The 23,134-nt window shown below is 43.8% G+C and overlaps 1 protein-coding gene across 5 annotated transcripts; it reads left to right on the forward strand.

Annotated features, from left to right (window-relative positions):
- Positions 1 to 1,706: 1,706 nt before the first annotated feature.
- sema6d (semaphorin 6D) lies at positions 1,707 to 22,479 on the forward strand. 5 transcript variants are annotated; one of them, XM_085273706.1, is made up of 20 exons: positions 1,707 to 1,885; positions 8,670 to 8,841; positions 9,298 to 9,409; positions 10,041 to 10,101; positions 10,295 to 10,357; positions 10,485 to 10,586; positions 11,419 to 11,509; positions 11,747 to 11,866; positions 12,175 to 12,263; positions 13,120 to 13,337; positions 13,424 to 13,555; positions 14,172 to 14,327; positions 14,703 to 14,876; positions 15,260 to 15,400; positions 15,687 to 15,764; positions 15,906 to 15,964; positions 16,535 to 16,591; positions 17,086 to 17,268; positions 18,171 to 18,412; positions 18,532 to 22,479. In XM_085273706.1, the coding sequence occupies exons 2-20, from the start codon at positions 8,718 to 8,720 to the stop codon at positions 19,651 to 19,653; spliced, it is 3,324 nt and encodes a 1,107-aa protein (XP_085129832.1). In that variant the 5' UTR covers positions 1,707 to 1,885; positions 8,670 to 8,717; the 3' UTR covers positions 19,654 to 22,479. The 5 variants fall into 5 exon arrangements, with proteins under 5 accessions (XP_085129832.1, XP_085129859.1, XP_085129851.1 ...); XM_085273716.1 differs by lacking the exon at positions 1,707 to 1,885 and adding an exon at positions 1,953 to 2,766; XM_085273733.1 differs by lacking the exon at positions 17,086 to 17,268.
- The last annotated feature ends 655 nt before the right edge of the window (positions 22,480 to 23,134 follow it).

The following is a 23,134-nucleotide window of genomic DNA, read 5'->3' on the forward strand; positions in this document are numbered from 1 at the left end:
TGACCATTCCCACTATCAATCCAACCCAAACATACTCACAAAATTTAAAGATCTTTGTCATTCACCCATCTGCTCCACTTTCATTGCTGATGGTGTCATTGTCCTTCCATTAAATCATTCATTCTCCAGTGGCTCAAAGATGGGAATTGTCTCATCCAAAACAATAGTAAGAGCCAAGATTTAGCAGGCCAATCAAAGTTTTAATGCTCCTTTTTCTAACTCAGATGGAAAGAGTCATAAAGCCTGCAAGAATTTTTTTTAAATCTGACTGCGTTGGTGAAAATTAATCTGAATTTGCAGAAAATATTAAAGAAACTACGAGAAAAAGCTGACTGTGATGGCTAACAGTCTCGCATCAAAAGCCATCGAATTCTCCTGAAATGGTGTCACATAGCCATTACACTATCAATAAAACTGCCAATTCACAGGAAAAAGGACCAATCAATAGGCCCACCAATCACCACACACCGACAAATCCATATATCTATTCATCCACCATGACACTCAAGACCTGCATCTGGCAACCCTTAGACACATTGATCAATCCATCTTGTGCCTCTCTCACGTAGAACCTCGTGCTGATTCAGTCCCCACAGGACATGGGGACTGCTAACAGAAGTAACCCAGAGCAGAAATTGAGGCGTGAGAGACAAGAAGAAGGGGAATGAAAGTCACGTAAATAACAAATGTGTTTCAGCTGAAATAACACTGATTAGATTGGGCAAAAACTGCAGAATGCCTGAAGACAAAAAAGGAAAGGAAAAAAATTCCATGGAATCAAGGTCCCAATACTGAGGAACAATATTTCTACAGAAACAGGTAGAGCGAGTGAGAGACAAGCACGGACAAAGACGCACAACGAGAGCCAAAGTACAGGATTGGGCATATCAGAAGTGCAAAGTAGTGTTTCTTACACAAGTATTGAGATGCAGATCAAACTTTCACAACATAATAGGGCCTGTCAGGACTCTGTGTGTGTGTGTGTGTGTGTGTGTGTGTGTGTGTGTGTGTGTGTGTGTGTGTGCTATCGTGGGTGAGGATGTTCATTTGGAAATGATCCTCACACATCTGCCAACCTGCTTTTCTAATGGGGTGAAAATGAGCCTCTTCTGTGCGGGTTTGCAAACCTGGCCGGAATGACTTCTCACATGTATGTCAAGTTTGGGGAAGACGCTCACGATGATATTTGCATATGCATATACAGAAAAGATACTTTAACATCACTGCAGCGTTGCTGTGCATGCAGCAAGGTTCGCTGTTTATTTTCCCTACAAGAATAATGCTCATGCAAAACTTGAACTGGCTGCGTTGCATGCATTTGCACAGGAGTAAAACTTTTATGCTACTTTGCAAAAATATTGTAATCTTTAATGATTAAAAAAAACATGAGTTTCACCATGCCCTGCTGAATTAAACACAGAATTGAGCTAAATCTCTTCCTCAAATCCAAACATGGCTAAAGCTGTGTTTTACTAAGCAGTCCACTTGCCACAACTCAGCTGTAAAGATTTTAACTAGAAGCTCTTGCTGACTTAGTGTTGGGGGATGGGGTTTTAACTGAAGAGGGAAGGGGGGCGAATATGGGGTCACACAGGAGGAGAAATGGGAGGGTCGCTGTTTTCTTTCTCTATGCTTTAGGAAAAGAAAGGAAGGAAGCCCTAGCAAGGAAGAGAAGCCCGAACCAAGTGAGGAGAGATGGATGATTGGGGGAGGGACTGGAGGAAGAGCGCTGTTCATTGGTAGGGCTCGGGTCGAATTACACCATTTGCCGTGCATTAGTTTGTTTTTCTCCCAGCCTGGAGAAGTTGATTCACTGAGACGCGCAGAATCTTTTTTGGGAGATTACGGCAACGCGAAAGGATACAAAATAATCATTTCCGATGAGGTGAGTTCCTTGCAGCTATGTGGACACAGGCTTCTTTGTTGCGCCCGTATTTTGCAGTGAAAGTCGAGGAGGGGGGGAGAAAAAACTAGAGAGGAGAAGTCTTTGCTGGGAAACAAAATATTTCTTCTGACCACGTCGCTATGCTGCTCTGCAAAACCGATGGTTGCAGGACAGAAATAGTTGAGGTCCGGACTATTTTTACTAGTGCTTTCGTGCAACACTATTCATTCATTCCTTACAGGGCTGGCAAAATGAATCCGTCCAGCTCCAAAGCTTTCCACTCCCCGTAAAGGGGGAAAATTGTAGTTGTTACAGTTCCTCCTCCGGTCTTTTAAAACTGCCTATGAAACCGGTGATTTCAAACTTCTGCGAACCATATCTGTATTTATTTATTAAAGAAGAAGAATCACAGAGGATAGTTTTGCGTAAATCCCACATGCGCTATCTTGCTCTCCGCGCACCCTCTGTTGTTTTAGATCAGTTAAGTCAGAGAGCGGCGTAGTAAGGATATCGCATCGTTAATGTTTATATCTTTTCCCTCTGGTTTCCAAAGTTAATCGTAGTGAAAAGGGGGCTGGTGTAACAGTGTATGAGGGAGGAGAAGGGGGGCTGGTGCGGTCGTGGCAGAGCTTTGAAGCTCACTTATCAGAGCGCAGGGGCCCGGGGACGGAGAGAGACTCATCAGAGGCAAGAGTCACAATAATGTGTGGCGAGCGGAGCTGAAATCTGTGCGCAACTGGATAAAAGAGAAAAGTGGGGTCCGGATGGAGCGCAAAATAACAGGAATATTACATGCTGGGGGTTTTCTCGCAAATGGATTACCAAAGGAATATGACATTCTGCTGGACTGCCCCGTTCATGTGTGAAATCGGATACTTGAGGTAGGTGTGCCCAGTGTTTTGTTTTTGCAATTAAACCATGGATAAAGCGCATCTTTTTTTCGTTTTTTAGAAAAAAATACGTGTTTCTTGTTTTTTTAAATGTTGGTATTAATATTATTGGATTGAATAAAGGGCATAGCCTATTGCTACTGGCCAATCTATCCGGAGCGCTATACTTAGTCACTATAATCTATAAAAAAAGTATCAAGTACGTTTCCGAGTAAAACGTCCCGCTTATCGAATGCAAGAGTGCAAATGGGTTCCTGATTATAATCATGCTGATAGAAATATAATTGGAGCAACGCAAACGTTTTCCTTTAACCTTCCGTGCAGGCGAGTGTCCCTGTTTTTATTACAATTTCAGTCCCAATAACAAAGCGTTTCTAGTCTGAACTGTTAAACAGTTCAGAGCAGGAATAAAAGTGTTTTCTGGCATTTTGACTTTACAAAAAAATCAACTTGGGATCAAAGGCAATCTGCGCAGACGAGCGAAAACAAACGGCTGTTAAACAATTAAGAGGCAAACTGGACGAGCAGTGGAAAATGAAGGTCGTTTGCTGATGTCTTTAAAACATATAATACATCCCCTGATCCATTACTAAAGTCACATATTGGATAATAAATTGCAAAAGCGCCCGTAACCTTTCTGGAGGCAGAGTGGCACGGAAGCCCTGCCCTGTGAATAGATTAAGTGCTATTGAGGCAGTTAAACGAAGCCCCATCACTGTTGTCACTTCACAGATGTCCCCCGCGTCTTTGTTGTCTTTTGTATCAGTTGTGCATGTGGACTAAAAGGGGTCTGAAATGATTTACCACGGACCAAACTTGAATGCCTTTATGCTCCAGTCCATATAATGCATGCATTCGAGCCCGGGCTGCTGCGTGGACTGTGTGCGTAAAACAGGAGAAGAAGATCCAAAGGCAAAACTTGAAAAATAGAAAATGAAACGGAGGAAAAATGATGAAAGCAAGGGAGTCGAGGTAGTTCTTTTGTTTCATAAGGAGCTATCCAGGCGTGATCAGTTTAATTATTTGTGTCTTAAGGTTTAGGAACATGTGGCTAAATTAAGTAAAAGAGCAAAAGGTGCTTATTTTGTAGTTGTTGCCATACTAATCTGCTCTACTCATTTTTTTTTTTTTTTTTATTGGCAGAAGTGTTCACTCATTTTTAACTATTGTTGGTTTGTGGTCAAAATGTTGCTGCTATAAATTCTCCCAAAGGCTTTAAGTTTTTATAGAAATAAGGGATAAAGGAGGATGTTTGCATTTCCCTGGAAACTTTCAGCTGGCTGAACCATGTCTCAGAGATCAGAGAGCTCGGCCTAACTGCTGAAATGACAAACTTGAGATATCGGCAAGGCCATCAGACTGTGGCCGGGTCAGACATCAGAACCAAGCCATGGGTTTGTTGACAGCACAGCTGGCTTGTGTGTCTCACTTCGCTTCACTTTCCAGAGGGTTAGAACTCAGTGACCAGAACGATCACCGTTGACCTCCTCTACAGCCGGCCATAACCCCGGAACAACCACCATTAAACCATACAGTGATCAGTATTAACCCTTTGTAGCCTTATAGGTTCCTAAACTGCTGTTCACAAATCAAATTGTTCCATACTTAATTGGCTGAGAGATGAAAGTTAGACCCTATGTGACGTGTTCAGAGTGGGCACGTTTTTATACTTTGCTTTGTTCCCTCTTAGTCCCTTTCGCAGCCTCGAAAAAGCTCTTCGGAACATGGGTCCATGGACCGGGGGTGGGGCTCTATTGTGTTGACTTGCCCAGAGCCCCTTTTGTTTCTTGGTCACACCTGCAGCACAGGCTCTTTGTGCTCTATAATAGTAGAACTACTGCTGAGAACAGCCTTTCTCCTGTTTCACTCCTCCTCTCACCAAGGTAGAGAACAAAAGGGAGGGAAGCACGGTTTAGGGTGGCACAGCCTTCTCCTTCAGCCAGATCTCTGAAGCAACAAGTCCAACCAAGCCCCTCAGAAGGGATCCTTAGGTAAACAGCCTGTGATTAGGGGGTGCTTGTTATTACTCAAGTGGGGAAAAGGAGTATTAATCATTTGTGGGCATGTCTGGGAGCTGCTCTAATCATCTGGCTGGCTCAATCTCCTGTGTGGCTGCATCTTGATTACTTTCCAAGGGCCACAGTTGAGTTTTAACAGCCGTGTCACTGGATGCATGTGGGTTTGAAACAGACAGTCATACATGGACAGGTGATGGTGCAGAAATACAGGTTCGGTCACGATAGGAGCCAATCATTAGAAAACTGACATGGCAAAGATGCATTACATGATATAATGTTAGGTAATCTACTATGGCATGATATTAAAGTTATACGAAGGGCAAAAATGCCCTTGTAAATACAAAAATCACTGTGGGTAATAAGTGTGTGTGTTTTCATCAGGATTCAAATTTATGGCGTCCAATTAGCCAAATAGCTCTCCTTCCATCTCTGTCCACCATTTTCCGTCTGTAAGTTTCTTCGCCACCATGAGTCAGTTCACTTAATTTTACTTCAACCTCATTCATTGATAAGTGCCAACACAAGGAGTCATGAAGTAGTCACTCTGGAAGGTCAATTCGCCATTCAAAGTGGCCGCAATTGCCAACAGCGCCTCGATAAATCAGTCACAAGAGGAATCAAAGCCGTATATAGCAGCACAAAATTTTGTTCCACCGCAGTTTAGACAAACAGAGTTAAATAATTTAACTTTGTAAAAAATAAAATAAAAAAAGAACTCCCGGGTCATCCGATTTCCCGTTGTGCAAGATGACAAGTCAGGCAGCCTCAAGCAGCAGCAGCAGCCTTTTGTTCTGCTGGGATTACATCCGCCCTTCACATTCACACGCAACTACAAAATCCTCACGCACTACTGTTGTTTGCTATCCTTTTACTATCCCCAAATTCTCCCAATAGGACCTCCCTGCAAAAACACATTCATCCAGTGCTGCAATTGAGGAGATTTTATGGCTTACGTACTGTATGCCAACGAAAGCACAGCTAAGAGGAGGGTATGTGTTAATCTGTCATTTTAAGCTAAAGGAGCACTAAAGCGTCCCCTGTAACTACCAGAATTGGGCTACAGACCCCTACACCCACCATCAGCAGAAATGGCAGTCCACTCGATTCCCCTCCTCCTCCTCCCCCCATGTTTAACACCATGGGTTTGAGCCAAAAACATCAGCAGGGAAAGTGCGTGGTTGTAGGACACTGCAAAGCCTGTAATAACAGAGGTAGAGTAAGGCAAGATTGAATGGCAGTGAGATGCGTGACAAGCCCAGCGTCTCCAGGCTTGTTGAGGCCTATATGTGTGCATACACACACACACACACACACACGCAGGAGGGCAGGAGCCAGAGAGCGTAAAGGAATAGTCAATAGAAAACATGCTGGGCTCGCTAGAGATTGAGAAGTAATTTTAGATCACTGACCTCTGAATGTCTTCTGTTTCTGTTTTACATTAAAGTTTCTGAGGGAAGCCTTTGCCTTCCACATCAAGGCTATTACCATGCAAGGAATCATGGGAGATTGGCACTGAGCTTTTCGCCCTTCCTTAGAGTGTTTTTTTCCCCCTTCTTTTCATCTGAATTGTTTAGTGGGGGAGAATGGTACAGGGGCAAAAGTGGCATGAATGTGAGTGCTTCTGAAGAGCTCGTGTTAAGCAGGAGTGTAAAATTCTGACAGGTAAGGAAACCATTTACCTGTGAATACAGCCAGGTTTTTGGCCACAGGTACAGCCTGCAGTGTGTACGATAGCGCTATAGAATTGAAACACGGAGCTCGGTTTATTTACTTTCACAGGGCCTCTATTTTTCAGCCGTCGAGTATTTGGTATCTATTTCTGTCTCCGGCTTCTAGAAATTCAGCTATTTATTGCCTGCGTTTTAACGCAGCAGATTTCCTGGTGTGAGAGGCGTCTGAATGAGGAAGTAAAAAAGAAAAAAAGCTGTGATGCTTTTAAGGATTTTCAGAGTCGCGTCATCAGTCCTCGTTAGGATCAAGTTTCTTACATTTGCTGCTCCGCACAGATCGGGGAAACTGCATCCATAGATCTGTGGATGGGTTCTGCCCAGTGATTCATTTGTGACTACAGTAGAATTACTGCCTGCTTTAACATTATTGATGTTTGTAGTTATAGAGAGAGCAAACAACCCTTTTGGTCCTCATAAAATCTTCCCTTTTCCCCCTTTTTTTGCCAAAACATCAAACCCGTAATTTAACCACTAAGTGGACTAATTGAGATTAAGCGTTGTCTCATCCATGCCTCACATTATCCAGTCATAATGACATTGCTCTTTGAAAGGCCTCAGTATCCCACAGAGTCCTGAATAGCCATGATTACACACTGGTGATGATTAAAACATGTTGGCATTACCCCGATTCCATCTCACCACTACTTTCATTCTTTTTAGTGACATGCCATCACACAGTAGCTGTTTAGACCAAAATTGGATTATTAATGGACGCACACACACAGCATACTTTACATCAACATGCTGGCACAAAGGTTGTGCAACAAATTAGTTATGCCATCTACATTCTAACAAAAAGATGACATGCCGATTGTTGCTGTCAGGTAAACACCTCGCGGCGGCTCATTTTCTACTTGACAGCCATGTTTGCTTATAATTAATTCACTTAACAGCCATATGCATTGTAGTTTATTTAGTGTTTTTAAACTAAGCTTCTGGACATTTTTTCATAAGCTTGAGGCTCTTCAAAAAATATCAAGATGAAAGTGGCTCGATTTATAGTTACAGATATGGAGAAGTCCATGGATTGCCTTCTCTGGCTGCTGATCTGCCATGTTTCCTGTGTGGATCAATCAAAGCACTAATGGCTTGGCAGGCAGGGCTCACAGACAGCACTGGAGCAGGTGTGCTTTGGGGCTAATTGAAAAATGAGTCAATAGTGTGTGTGTGTGTGTGTGCGCACATGTGTGCGTTCGCGTGCAACACACACATCAGTCTTTGCATTACACCATTTGAAAGAGTGATTACGTATGTGCAGTCGCGTGTGTGTGCATCCAAGTGCGCTCCTGGCTAATCCATCCCTCTGCCTGTGTGACGTCTCCCAGTAAATTGTTTATATCCGTTCAGGCTTTGCCTGCATGAATAATTCGTTTGCCTTATAAATATTTGAATGTACACCGATCATTAATATGCACAGACACAGTCTGTCTCTAAAGTACTCCTTCAGACACTAACATACACACTAAACCCCTGCCACTCCCACAATAAATTATTGCCAAAGTAACTGCTGGTGTATCATGTCTACAATCAGATCCTGTACAAGCTTTTAATCCACAAAAATTACTACAATGTCAAAACAGCTGTACATGAGTAGGAGCTCATAATACAAGTATGAGTGAATCACTGCGCTGCAATAAAGCACACCGACCCCAAGGAAAAGCTCGAGCAATAACCACAACTAGAGCGCTGATAGAGGTGTGCTAAGGTTAGAGCAGAGGCTACACTTGTGATGATGATGAAGTTGCAATGTGCTGATTAGTGTTGAGCCTGGCCCAGTACAAACCAATCAGAGCACAGATGTACTGAGACAGCAGGCCTGCCACGTTTCTAACAGAGTCGACTTCCGCTCTTTGCAACACACACCGAGACACCCCACCGGTCAGTTGGCTGACCTTCCCTTAGGCAACAGATGCAGGAAAAGGTAGAGGGGAAGTGCCAAGCGCTGGCACTGAGAGCTCAGTCATCAATAAACACGAGAGCGTTTTACTGTATGTTTGCATCACAAAAGCTTGAAAAAGAGACAGTTGTTGCTCCGAGTTTAACAAAAGGTTTGGACTCGGTTCGCGTAGTTCACAGCGGTACAAAGGATTATATTTAGCACATGTCAAGTAACGAGAGCATGTCATTTTTTTGTGTGTGTTTCCAGGTAACAGCTCCACCAGTGTGAAACAGGAAGTGTCGTCTGTGAGCAGACATGGGCCAGAAAGCTGTGCTTCTGCTCAGTGAGCTGCTGCTGCTGCTACTGACAGTCTCGCGCACTCTCCTCGCAGTCAGCTTCCCGGAGGACATCGTACCCCTCGATGTCGTTGACGCGCACTGTGAGTACACCCGTAAATGAGCTCAACAGAGACCGGGTTGAGATTATAATTACTCGAATGTCACTCAAAAATAGAAATAAAATAATGACAATCCCCATGTAAACCTTTTACTTGCTCCACTCAGAATATTGTTACAAAAACTTAAGACACACACTAGCGCCTCCTCCCTCTCATCGGGTCCATACTTTAGACGCTAGCATCCACCGTAATAAAATCAATCTGCTGTGATGTAATGGAATAACAGAGTGGTATGCTGGCAAAGGCAGCCGTTATCGAACACACAAAAACATTACAATGACGCACAGGTCTGATTGGAGAGACTGTAGTTGAGTCTACGTACACATAATTCCCATATCTAACTATATGTTTAATCAGAACAGGGTGGTTTATCAGCGTATCACTGTTTGCTTTTACCAGTAGCCTCCCGTTAATAGCACATGTTTGTTGTCACTGCAGTTTCACGGCGGTACCCTGTATTCAGAGGCAGGCCCTCTGGCAACGAGTCCCAGCATCGCCTTGACTTTCAGCTGATGACCACGATACAGGACACTCTGTTCATCGCTGGCAGGTAAATCCAACACACACACACATACACACACCTCTCCCCCTCACCAATATACTCAGTCACTCCTTGGCAGGTAAACAGTGGCATAAAGGGGTGGGATGCGGGAAGGGTGAGCTCTTAGCGTTATTGGATCTCTGGCTTCTGGTCGTGCATCTGATGTATATGGCTGGTATTGATCCAGTAAAGGCGTCTATCTTCCCGGCCTGACGCGCTGTCAGGGATTTCTTGGCATCTTTACATTTCTTTTTGCTATTTATGGGCAGTGGGATTAATCTGACCACTAGCACTACTGTAATATTGTAGCAGGAAATCACTTTGACATCTAACAGTATAACACCTTCCCCCTCTGGAGCCCCTGTAATCACCACCACATGTATCTGTGTTGTTAGATGGTATGCTAGAAATGTGCATGTTTTTACTGAAAGTGAAGTGAAATTGTGTTGTGTATTTGTTGTCAAGATTATTCATTTATTTATTCTATAGTAAATGAGGCCTTCTAATGATAAGGACACAAAATATTCTCATAATTGGGAGAATAATAAAATACTTTGATTAATGTACACACACAAAGACCCAGTAAGTAACAATATATTCTTGTTGTCACTGAGCTGCATGTTTTGTTGTTCGTCCACAGAGATCAGGTGTACCTAGTCAGCCTGAGAGAATCCTACAGGAATGAGATCATTCCTTACCGGGTAAGATTCACACAAGTTGCTCTCGCAATCCACAAATACTGAAAGGGCTTCATAGAAAATACTGAACCATTCATCACAGAGTGGACAGGTGGTAAAATGAGAGAGTGGAAAAAGTGTGTGCCTGCGTGTTATGTCGCACGCATGTGTCTGATACCTCATGATGTTGTTCTTTTTCTTCTTCTTTTTTTTACAGAAACTAACATGGCGATCGGGCCAAGCTGACAGAGAGATGTGTGCTGTGAAGGGAAAACACAGAGTAAGTAGGGGGGAAAAATCATTAAAAATCACTTTTTGTTTGGTCACCCGTGTCACCCATGACACGGACAGAAAGTTAAACTACAAACCTCTGAAAACACAATTTAATGTTGTGCATTTTCCTCCAGGACGAGTGCCACAACTTCATCAAAGTTCTGGTTCCAAGAAATGATGACCTGGTGTTCATCTGTGGTACTAATGGCTTCAACCCAATGTGCAGATACTACAGGGTCAGTATTCAGGGTCAGAGCCTGTGATTCATTAGGCAAAGCTCATGCAGGCTGTGTACAACAGCATGCAGTGGTCCTTCGTTTACTGCAGGAGTTACGTTCTAAAAAAAAAACCTGCGATAGGTGAAATCTGTGAAGTAGCCAACTTTATTTTTTACAATTATTATAGTTGCTTTAAGGCTGTAAAACCCCTCACAACACACTTTATACCCTTTTCTCAGACAGGCACGAACATTTTCACACTTTTTCTCTCTTGTTTAAACACTCTCAGTTCAAACCTTCGTAGAAAAATAAATCCAGTATTATAGAATGAAGTCAAAGGCAGCCTTTGACGGTGCAAAACGTTTCATCGACATTGTTGTATTCGTTGTTGAGAACAATTACAAACATACAGTACAGCACTTCAGAGTCACACTGGTAGCGATCGAAGATTTATGTAAATTTGACAAGCTGAATGCATTCTGTACTGTACAGGAGACGCGGCATGAGATTGATTGACAGTCTACAGCCAATCAGGACGCAGAACACTGCGTAGTAAAAAAGGGAAGAAAAATAACCCATGCAAAATTGTACCAAAAAAAAATCTGCGAAACAGCGAGGCTGCGAAAAGTGAACCACGTTATAGGGAGGGACCACTGTACACCAAATGTGGACTGTTACTAGATAAACAGCAATGTTTTACTTCCTGTACTATCTTTTTTTTAAATAAATTTGACAAGATTCCTTTCAGTGATTTATGTGTGCACCAGTGCTTCTGTGTGTGTGATTGTTTGCACCGTGCCTCTTGAGAAAGCTCTTTTTAATGTGTGGGTGATCGCTCCGTTCCCTTCAGCTGGATAACCTAGAGTTTGATGGGGAAGAGATCAATGGACTGGCACGGTGCCCATTTGACTCCAAGCAAACCAACGTTGCCCTTTTCGCTGGTAAGGGTCAAGCACACACCCGCCCACGCACGCAGTTCATCTCGCCAAAGAACAACTAATGTGTTCCTACTTACGCTCTCATTATCACCCCTGTGTCTTTGCCACGGTAAAACTGGGCCTGCAGCGCTAGCAACTCGGCCAATTAAGCTCTATAAAAGAAGACAAAACAACAAAGGATCCAAGAGCAGCGCATCCTACTTTTTGGTGACTGTGTTTCCTTCTTGTTTTTGTTCTTAGAAGGGAAGCTGTATTCTGCAACTGTAGCTGACTTCCAGGCCAGCGATTCTGTCATCTATCGGAGTATGGGTGATGGATCAGCCTTGAGAACCATCAAGTATGACTCCAAATGGCTGAAAGGTAATCCTTGTTTCTCTCTCCTCTTACTTCACTTAAGATACATGTGTCTACCTGCCAGCTAGCTCGATGCTCATGGTGCCTTTGCGTGGTATATGTATGTGCGCTGGCTGTCAGGGTTGTTTTTGGAGTGATAGAGAGCTTCCCTGCCTTGCCAAGCTCTAGGAGGATATGGCCTGTTCTCTCACAGGCAATCTAGGTCACCCCCAGTCATATACAGCCTTGTACAAATCCCTGAAATATTCAACATGCACAGTGGTGGTGACAGTGCAGAAATACACTTCAACTCTCTGCCTCTGTCTCTCTTTCAGAACCTCATTTCCTGCATGCTGCAGAGTATGGGAATTATGTGTACTTTTTCTACCGGGAGATCGCGGTGGAGCACAGCAATCTGGGAAAGGTAAGACCGTGCACCTGCCGTTTATAATGCATCACGTATTCCACACACAGCATATGCAGGCCTTTATCCAAGACTACAGCTTTACGCCTCCCTCAGTGCCTGCGTTTCTGCCACAAATGGGCCCAGTGGTAATGGGGGCCCATTCAGGCGCTGACACTACATCACATTAGAATACCCGAGAAATTTCACGACAAGTGTTTGGTAGGGATGTTCTACTAACGTAAAACCATTACACAGTGGTGAGGATTTGTCTCACAGAGATTGCACGCTTTTGTGTACGCCTCTCCCTGTGAGGCACACACACGCAGATGGCATTATAAATGTCCCATGTTTGAAGCCAACCTCAGATTTGACCATGCCTCATCCTGAGCTGGCCGGGCCACAGGAAGCCGGCATCCTCCATCAGCCACCAGCTTATGAATATTTCAACCCAACTAATGCTGGGGTGACACCTGGGCTCTGATGGAGGTTTGCACTGGTAAATAATTAAAGCTATCCAAGCTAACTGCTTTATCATACTTGATTTATGCTTTAAGCCTTGGCAGTATGTGCAGTCCAACACACTTACACATGGCCCAGCTTTAAGTCAGTATAGGCCCATTGCAAGTGTTTGTTTGTTTTTTTTCTTTCTTTTTTTTTTTAATATTTGCTCCAGTCAGAGTGAACAAGTTAAATATGAGAGAGTCTGTTTGTTAAGTCATCTGTGCTGAGTTGCTACAGGATGGGGAGATGCATTATTCAGCATGTTGAAGTGTTTTTAGTGGCATTCACTGAGATGCCCTCCTCATCTGCACGCCTCAGTCCTCTCTGGGAAAAACAACAACAACAACAACAAAAAAACCTCTGCACCTCACAGGTTGTGTATTCCCGCGTGGCCCGAATCTGTAAAAATGACGTGGGTGGGTCACAGAGGGTGCTGGAGAAGCACTGGACCTCTTTCGTGAAGGCGAGGCTGAACTGCTCCGTGCCGGGGGAGTCCTTCTTCTACTTTGATGTGCTCCAGTCCATCACCGACATCATCGACATTAACGGGGTTCCCTCTGTGGTGGGCGTGTTCACCACGCAGATGAACAGGTGAGCCGTAGCTGCCGTTGCTGCAGGAGGAATTAAGAGTTCAAACAAACAGGGGATTTTATCTAGATATTTTTCCTTTTCTGCAGTATTCCAGGGTCAGCGGTGTGTGCCTTCTCCATGGCTGATATAGAAAAAGTATTCTTGGGCCGGTTCAAGGAGCAGAAGACCCCTGACTCTGTGTGGACTCCGTTCCCAGAGGAGAAGTTACCCAAACCTCGGTAACGGTTCATCTTTTCTCTTCCTCAGAATAATATCCAAATTCTGAACCTTGCTAAGCACGTGGAACCAAGAAACTAAACTAAGAGGGCGATGTCCAAAGATGTTTGTTTTTTTTGTTTTTTTTTTTTTAAACGTGGTGCTGGACTCGTCAGCTGTTTACCGCCTGTCATTTTTCACCTTGTCTTAACCCTTCTTTGTCCAGGTTAAACCCAGTGAAATGAAATCTTTTGCACCAGGTTATTAGTTTTGACCCAGCACACACATTTACCATCTGCTGACGATTAAATAATTAATTTAGTATAATTAGATGCGCTGCATATTTAACCTGTTTACAGTCAGCGCCTATATTTGCAGCCCTGCGTACAAAACACAGAGTCCACGAAGCACGTAATTACCCCAGTAAATCATTTATGGGAGGATAACCATGCATATGTATATTTTATGCCTCCAGCTGAGGTCTTTTTGTGATCCTAATAAGCACCTGCTACTCTCCCCCACCCTCTCGTGGCACTTTTCCATCCATCTCAGAACACATTATTATTACTCCCTGGTGTGCGATCATATAGGCTGATCTTTGACCTTTTGCCCTCCGTGCAATGGCACTCTCTATCCTAGACCCGGGAGCTGTGCAGGTCACGGTCCAGCTGCGTCCTTTAAGAGCTCCGTCGAGTTCCCGGACGATACCCTGCAGTTCATCAAGTCCCACCCCCTCATGGACACAGCTGTGCCTTCTATAGGAGATGAGCCTTGGTTCACCAAGACACGGGTCAGGTAAACGCATAAAGAGCATATATCTTACATTTGAAACTTGTGATTTCAGATCATACCTTTATTGGAAGGATAACCAAGTAAAGTCTTCCTAAAAATAAAAAGTAATCAAAAATCTTGCCAAGATCTTTTACGACCCATATCTATATCATAGCTGAACATTTGTTGTGAATCTGTTGGTATTTTTCAAATGTGGATGAAGTAAGTCCTTCAGTGGAAAATTGGTAAATAGTATCCATAGATGACACAAAGATATAAAACAGGCCTTACCTATGTTGATCAGTGAGCATATGGGATATGTGTATTCAAATAGTCTTTCCTATTTTGCATGAAATAACCCCTGCTGTGAGTAACACATGCCTTCTGCTACGTATAAAGGTACAGGCTGACAGCGCTGGCTGTGGACAGTGAAGCAGGACCCCACAAGAACTACACAGTGGTGTTCATCGGGGCTGAGTCGGGGGTCGTCCTCAAGGTTTTAGCCAAGACCTCCACCGTGTCTCTGAATGACAGCCTGCTCCTGGAGGAAATAGACATCTTCAACAGGGCCAAGTAGGCACACATGCACTTTTCTCCCTCTTCTCGTTTCCTCTTCCCCTTCTGTCTTTTGGCTGTGGAGTCAGCAACTCTTACAGTGATGATTCCTGGCACAGATGGCAGTGTCTGTCAGCTTTGTGCTCACGTGCATGTGTGTGTGTTTTTGTTTTGCTGTGTTTTTGTGTTTTTTGAGTCTGGTGTGTGTGTGATTTTATTTTTATTTTTTTTTGGAAGCTAAAATGCACACTGCCAGGAGTCAGGGGTTAAATTCTTGTTAAACTGTAAGAAGAAGCTTCTGTGAGTCGTCAACCTAACAAGTGATTAAATCTTCCGAGACTGAAACAGGAGACAGACGGGTCTGATAGACCTCTGATTAGGTTTCTCTCCACCCTGTCCAGGTGCCTGTCTAACCGTGAGGATGACAAGCGTGTCCTCTCGCTGCATGTGGACAAAGACGCACACAGCCTTTATGTCGCCTTTTCAAGCTGTGTCATCCGTATTCCCCTGAGCCGCTGTGAAAGGCATTCCTCCTGCCACAAGTAAGTGATGCACTACTGCACACGTAGGAGGTTAAATAAAAATGTCCTTTGTACAGCCAGTCATAGCTTTATTGTTTTGTTCTTCGGCTAAATGTCATAAAAGCAACGATAACAGCTTTACCCTGTGCCTTGTGGTTAATGTTCAGTCAGTCACAAGTGATTATAGCGTTCTTTCCAGAATGATTAAACCTGGCGTTCTGATGTGTGTGTGTGTGTGTGTGTGTGTGTGTGTGTGTGTGTGTGTTTGTGTTTGTGTATGTGTATGTGTACGTTTTTGCCATACCAGGTCCTGCATTGCATCAAGGGATCCTTATTGTGGCTGGAAGCCTCACGGAGCCTGTGAGAGGATACAGCCGGGTGTTTTGTGAGTTCACAGCCCACCTGCAATATGAAGCACAAATATTACAGATGAGAAAATGACAAGAATATTTATTTATTTTTTGTTGTCGCTGCTATTTTGGATTAATATCTGTTTCTATCTGTCTTTCTCTCTCTCTCTTTTCAGGGCTGGATATGAGCAGGATGTTGAATTTGGAAACACGGCCCACCTCGGAGACTGTCAAGGTATCGATCTCATCTCCATGCCATGCTATTTGTCCTCAGACATATACAAACACACACATGCAGCTATACACACACTGTACACAAACTCATCTCTGCATACACCATGAGCCTGCACACTCACATCAGTAACCACTCCAGTAACTTGCCCCTACATTAGTCTTACGTGCAGTATTAACACACATATCTACATAGAGTACATGGCCACCTGTAACTAATACCGCCCGTGAGGCGGAAACATGGACATGTACAATTGAGGGTCATGTTCAGCCGGTGCAAATGACAGAGGTCTTGTGATATGTCACGGCTAGAAAATGTACATTGACTGATTTCACTGCACCTGTCCCTTCATATGTATCAGCTAAACATGACCCATGGCTGAACCACAGTATTGATCAGAACCAGAGTGCCTCCAGTAAAAAAAATGACACTGCTGGCCGAGTGCTTAATATACTTCCTGTTAAAACCTAAACTAAGCTGCACTCTTAGTGTCTCTCAGGAGTTTTATTTTTCTTTTCTTTTAATTTTCAGAGTTTCCTTATAATGATTTCTTGTCCCTTTTAATTCTTTTAGCATTTTTGGGCACTACTTCAGCGCCAGATTACAAATCATTTGGCGATCCTACCTCTGGTTAGTTTGATCTTTTACTCAAATGGTTTCTTTCCTTGAGTTCAGCATCTCCTGCCTTTTTCTTTCAACCCCTGCTTCCCTTCATCTTTTCGTATCAAACACCTCTCGAATGCTAATATTCCCTGTGTTCATTTTCATCGCCATCAATAACCGAACCACCAGGCAACATCAGCACTCTAACTGGGCGACGATTGACTTCCTCCTTTTCACCCATCACCTCCTGTTCTGATCCATCCTCCCTCTTGCATGTCTACTCCACTATACCTTGGCAACCTTCCTGTTGTGTACCAACTCCTCTTTTAACCATCACTTATTTCCTTTTTAAATTGTCTTCAAAATGTACATTTATTGGTATTTGAAAACACAATCATTTAAACTGTGATAAAGTTTACTCTTTTGTTTTTCCATACACTCTACCGATGCCTACTAACTGGGATGATAACAGTATGCTTTTCACTCGTCTGCACAGTTTAACAGTTTGTTTGTCACCACAGACATGGAGTTTTCATCAGCGCCAGTCACTATCCAGCCCAGTGGGCCCATACACCCCCCAGTACTCATACCCAGTCAGAGCCCCAGCTCTGGGCCTGATCCAGAGCTCTACGGCTCACGCTTTGTGCTGCAGGATGACCCAGCCACCTCCAGTTCTTTAGACTCTATCCCAGGGGGCCAAGAGGGTAAGGCCCACAGGGAGGCAGCCAGCATGCTGCATTGAGCCTGATCTGATAGCTGCCAGGAAATGTCACTAAGCCACGCTAATGTGAAAGTACACATATATGCAAACACACTGTGGTTGCTAATACGGTTTTCCCTTAGATAGCATGGCAGATATTAGTCTTTTCATTAAACATTTATATTATGATTAATATTTTATTTTCATAATAACTTTTTTCTTTACTTAAATGGTAATTTCCTTCATCTTCTTTCTTTCTTTTACGCAACACTGCTCTAACGTAGTTTCTTTAAAAGCTCTTGTTAGGAATGGCCTCTTGCAGGTTAGACTTTCTAACCCTAGTTCTAGTAATAGATTACCCTGGCTGGTAAATCATTGACTGGACCAGCTCTGCCACATCATGGCCGCACGGTGGATGACTAACTCTTTCAATGTCTGTGGTTACTAACAAACTTTCTGTAGAGCAGCAGCTATCTGAACACCTGGACACTTTCCTCTGATCAATTTCCTGCTGGTTGATCTCCTGCGGGAAGAGATTGACTTGGCTCTCTATCTGAGATAAGAGCGCACTCCTAACCCTTTAGTGCTGGATGCATGACAAAAAGTGTCTTGGAACGTGGGACAAGGCCACACTTTGAGTCTTCCCGGCTGAACTAACATAGCATTTCCTCTTAAAGAAGGACAAATTGGGTGTGGGTACATAACAGCTTCTTCACCATATTTCTTCTTCATCTTAGATTAGGATGAATGTAACAATATTTGTGGTTAACTACGTTGTATGGTGGAGGTTGAAAAGCAGAAGCTTAAGCATGGCTGTGTTCACACAATACTGTATCATTTCTGCTGTGGGTACACGTCACGGAGTCGTTTCGCCAGAGGGTTAACTGATGCCTCACTGTTTTGTAGGTGTGTGGGATATACAAGCTGGTGAGACCAACCAGTTGGTCCACATGAACATCCTGATCACCTGCGTGTTTGCTGCTTTTCTCATGGGTGCCCTACTGGCGGGTTTAATTGTGTTCTGCTACCGAGACTCATTCCTCCGTAAACCAAGACATGTCCACAAGGATGCAGAGTCTGCACCATCTTGCTCTGATTCCACTGGAAGCTTTGTCAAGCTCAATGGCCTCTTCGATAGCCCTGTAAAGGTACAGCCAAACTACAAACTAAAAAGCAGCTTCAATCATACCGCTTTTGTGGAGAAGAGGCATTGAACAAGATGTGAAACTGTCTAATCTTACTCTTGGTTTTATTATCACATTCTTAGGAGTACCAAACCAACAATGATTCTCCGAAGTTGTACACCAATCTTCTCAGCACTGGCAAAGACCTGAACGCGCCCAACGGTGACACTAAAACCGTCATCTTGCGGGATGGATGTCAGCCCCCCGAGTTGGCTGCTCTGCCCACACCAGAGTCTACCCCTGTGCTTCAGCAGAAAGGTCTACAGCCCATTAAAAACCAGTGGGAGAGGGCACATGGGAAGGTCAGTGGGTCCCGTAAGGAGTCCAACTCATCTGCCAAGAGTCCTCAGTTCCTTCCTTCTTCTCCTACTCCTGCTAACTCTAGCTCCCACCACCCTCACCTCGCCCTGGGACACTCGCACATCCCAAGCGCCGTGGTCTTGCCCAACGCTACACATGACCACCCCAGCCATGACAATGGGGAAGATACACTACCACATTCATCTGAAAAGAAGCTTAAGAACCCAGATTCTAAAGGAGCTAAGAAAGACCAGAAGAGGTCTGTGGATGCCAGAAATACCCTAAATGACCTTTTAAAACACCTCAATGACTCTGTGGCCAACCCCAAGGCCATTCTTCAAGAGGGATCAGTACCCCGCCCGAGGCAGCACCTCACACTCGAGCCCATGGAGGAACTGACTGAAATACCCCCCAAGGTGCCCAGTCGAGAAGCTTCCTTGTACTCTCCCTCCTCCTCCCTGCCGAGGCACAGCCCCACCAAGAGGGTTGATGTGCCCATGCCCACTACACCAACGGGAAGCCTGAGCATGGGGGGCACCCTGGAGAGGCAAAGAGGGGGGTACCAACTCCAGCGGAGTGCATCTCACAGGCACTCCTTATCCACCTCACCAAATGGGGTAACCATGGGGGTGTCTGTGTCTCGCCAACACAGTATGAACAGAGGGGGTTACATGCCTCCGACACCCCCCTCCAGACTTGATTCACATGGTGGAGTTATGGCACCAGGAATGCATTCAGCCCACCCACCCTCAGTATCCAGACAGAGCAGCTACAGTGGGCATGGCTCACTTCCTCGCACCGGGCTTAAACGGACCCCTTCAATAAAGCCAGATGTGCCGCCTAAACCCAATGGGTTTTCACCACAGACTCCACAAATGCGAGTAGTCAACAAGTACAGCTATTAAAAGACCATGGACACTTCAAAGTGAGTTCTTGGCCTTGACTGTAGAGCTTTGAGCCCTGAGGGCTTGGGGGGAGGGAGTACAGATGGGATAAGGCCTAGTGTGTGTTTGTGTATCAACTTGAGGTGTATTTCCCCTTTAAATGATATGCACATTCACTCACACTAAAACCAGAAAGTCATACATATGGCCAAAGATACTCGTTGGGGCCTCTTTGCAACCCTGCAAGCCAACCTCCCTCCCTTGCCACAGTAGCCACAGGATATGATCAGTGGACAGTGGTGAATCTGCTGCTGCCCAGTGTATCTGGGCTTAGGTCTCACCCGTTACCACATTTGGAGCGAGGTTTAGGACACCAGCAGAGGTCACGATGGTGTATGTGGGACCAGGTCAAAAAAAACAGTGGAATACTTGAAGAATGGGTCTCATTTGTCACTCCCCTTGAGCACTGTCTTCCCACTAATGTGAAGTGAACAGAGAGAAGCCAGAGGCCATAGCTTTGGCTGTAAGATGGCATAAGGCAGATGGAGGGGAAGATCAAAACGTATAGCGCGTGTGTTGTTTTAAGATACACGTGGCCGTAAACAGCTGATCAAAACTGTAAGAAAAGAGAAAGTGTGTGTGTGTGTGTGTGTGTGTGTGTGTGTGTGTGTGTGTGTGTGTGTGTGTGTGTGTGTGTGTGTGTGTGTGTGTGTGTGTGTGTGTGGAAAGCAGATTTGTGTAAATGCAGCAAATATATTAGTGCCACTTGCCCAAGAATGCACCTTAAGACATTTAAGACCTAAGTCACTGTCTTTCATTAAAACAACATATTTTCTTTGATCTTCTTTAAACCCCCCCTGGACAGAGCTGAGGTCATACCTCTTTGTCACTCTGTTGTGTACTTAGTAATTAGATTAGGTTGTGGCGAATTGGTCATGCTGGCTGTACACAGAAATGGCCAACTCAAATTTTGCTCACTGGTTTGTGCTATTGATTTCAGATATAGGAGTTTTCCCTGATGCATGTATTCCCCCTACCAGTCGAGGATAGCCTGTGACATGGGTGTGCACATCTGCGTGTGTGTGTGTGTGTGTGTGTCTGTGTTGTGTTGCAGACAGAGGCCAAGGAGTAGTTTTAAGCAACCAAACGCACTGATACATGAAATAAGATGTCTCTCTCTCTGGGACTGAAACTTCCTCTAACCTCCACTGCCCCTTTGTAAGAATTCAAGAGTGGTTCAAGAGTCTTCTGTCTTTATGTAGCAATGGTATTAAAAGAAAATGCAATTTTTCATCTCATTCTGTAACTGGGTTTCCAACAAAATGACTTGCTTTTATAATCTTTTACTATTTTATTTAAAGAATTTACCATTTTGAAACTAAAGCAACACCAATGGTTTAGCCCATATATTTGAATTCCACATTTCAAGGCAGGTTTATTCTGTTAAATGTCTGTGTGTGCGTGTCCCCTGATAGAAGAATGCTAGTTTTTTCCTCCCACTTTAAATCCTATTTGCGACATATTTAACTGAACCTAGAACAATACGTGGATGTACCATCTTTGTCATCTGTCCAGTTCTGCAGCCCATGTTCCCTGTGCAGATTTTCTTGCGAGTGGCCCCGTGTACAATCAACACTACATTTATCAATGTGTCCAAATGAGTCATGCTGGGAATGACAAGATACTGTATATACTAAAAAAATACTATAAATAAGGAGTATAAATATTTTTAGGCAAGTGAACCCGAATCTGTGCGTTGTGTGCCTTATTCACGAATACAGTATATAATATTGGCAACGTCAATTGGTCCTCTGTATGTTATGTCATATGCTCGCTATATGAGTGATTTTTACATAAGCAAATTGAAATTTTAGCAGGATGTGCGTCGGAAATCTAAACTGAAGCGATACTGAAAACACACTGACAAACATTCCATTTGTGGATGCGAGTCACACAAAGGGAAAGCAAAAACACCTACTGGGATATAAATCAGTTCGTTCCTCCTTTACTGCCGGTGTTGAAATGAGTGGTGTTAATCCACCAGGTAAAGGTGCCATGCAGTGAATGTATTTTTCTTGAACGTGGGATGTAGGTAGGGTGGTGAGACCTTGCACTGTGGAGCAGTCAGCTCAACGCAGCATATCCTGCCCACAGCCGATGTATTAAAACAGTGTTCACACAAAAGCCGTCTTTTGGCATGGCCGCCCGGAATCTGTAATTCCCCCAGGATTGCAGGACGGGAATTGTTTCTATTGGCCGGCAGTGACGACCAAGGGATCATTTCTCGTTAGCAGTGGGTACTTATTTTTAATTTTTTTTTTCTTTTGTGAGGGCGGGGGGTGAATTCTGAAATCTCATTCGAGTGTCAGTTGCCTGTTCAAGCCCAAAGCCACATTTTGTTTACAAGTGATGATTGTATGTAAAGACTTTCTGCCTGTCATCGAACCAGAGTCTGGGCTGTCTCTTTTCTACTCGACACATGCACACTGACATCACAGACACACACTCAGCATACACTGTTCAACTGCCTTGTACATTGCAATATGAACTGGGTCTTTCAGTTGCAATCTAAATTGAAGCCTTTATATTTCAGTCTGGTGTACGTGCAGATGAACCAGATTTTGTCATGTAATTCTAATTTAAATACTGTGCAACGTGGCGATGAGAGGCCAGCTGATCTCCAGAGTATTTGAGCGTGTAGATATGTTGTAAAATTGTACTGTGAATGTGTAAATAATAATGATGGTCTTTGTTTCATGATATTTTTTGTTGTTGTTTTTTTTTTTTTTTCTCCATTTTTTTTTAACACGGCATGTATAGTTGAAATAAAACATTACTGCACAGAAATTGTGGTGTTTTTCACAACAAACTGCTGATGAACTCAGCAGAGCTGGGTTTTGTAAGCCATCTCTTTGTTTATCGTGTTTCTGGACAACTGAGGAAGGCTCAGATTTGAGAGATAGGGCCTTGTGAATCTGGTGGTGAAATGTAGTAGGTGGTTGCAACATGACTGGGAAGGAAGTAGCTAGCTGGGTTCTGGGAGCAGACTGTAGAATGATTAAGACTATTTTTAGATGTCTGGGGCCGGCACAGAGTCAGCCACACCAGATAGCATGTGGGAAAGTTTCCAAATTAGTATGTTCTTGTAGACCCCGAACATCTGGACTAATTGCTCCCCAGGGGATAAGATCTAAGCCACCAATCAGCTTTGGTGGAATGCACACAAAAGTAGCACCCACATACATTTGGATGCATGCAGCGCAAACATCTCGTTTATGTTATGCACTGATAAAGCTGTGGGGAACATCAACAAAGAATAAACAAGTGATGGTTGGATGAGAGGTAATCACGGGTTCATGTTATCCAGTTTGTTGAACTGCAAAAAAAAATGTGATTGCCATCTGAGGTGGGATTATTCATTCACCTTTAAAGGATGTAATATATGAAACTAATGCACATATAATAAAGTCTAGAACTGCAAAATGAACACAATCAAAATACA

The sequence above is a fragment of the Mchenga conophoros genome, linkage group LG1 (assembly GCF_057382185.1).
Source record: "Mchenga conophoros isolate Kocher_MC1m ecotype Shallow Benthic linkage group LG1, M_conophoros_male_GT1.1, whole genome shotgun sequence".
Taxonomy (NCBI): domain Eukaryota; kingdom Metazoa; phylum Chordata; class Actinopteri; order Cichliformes; family Cichlidae; genus Mchenga; species Mchenga conophoros.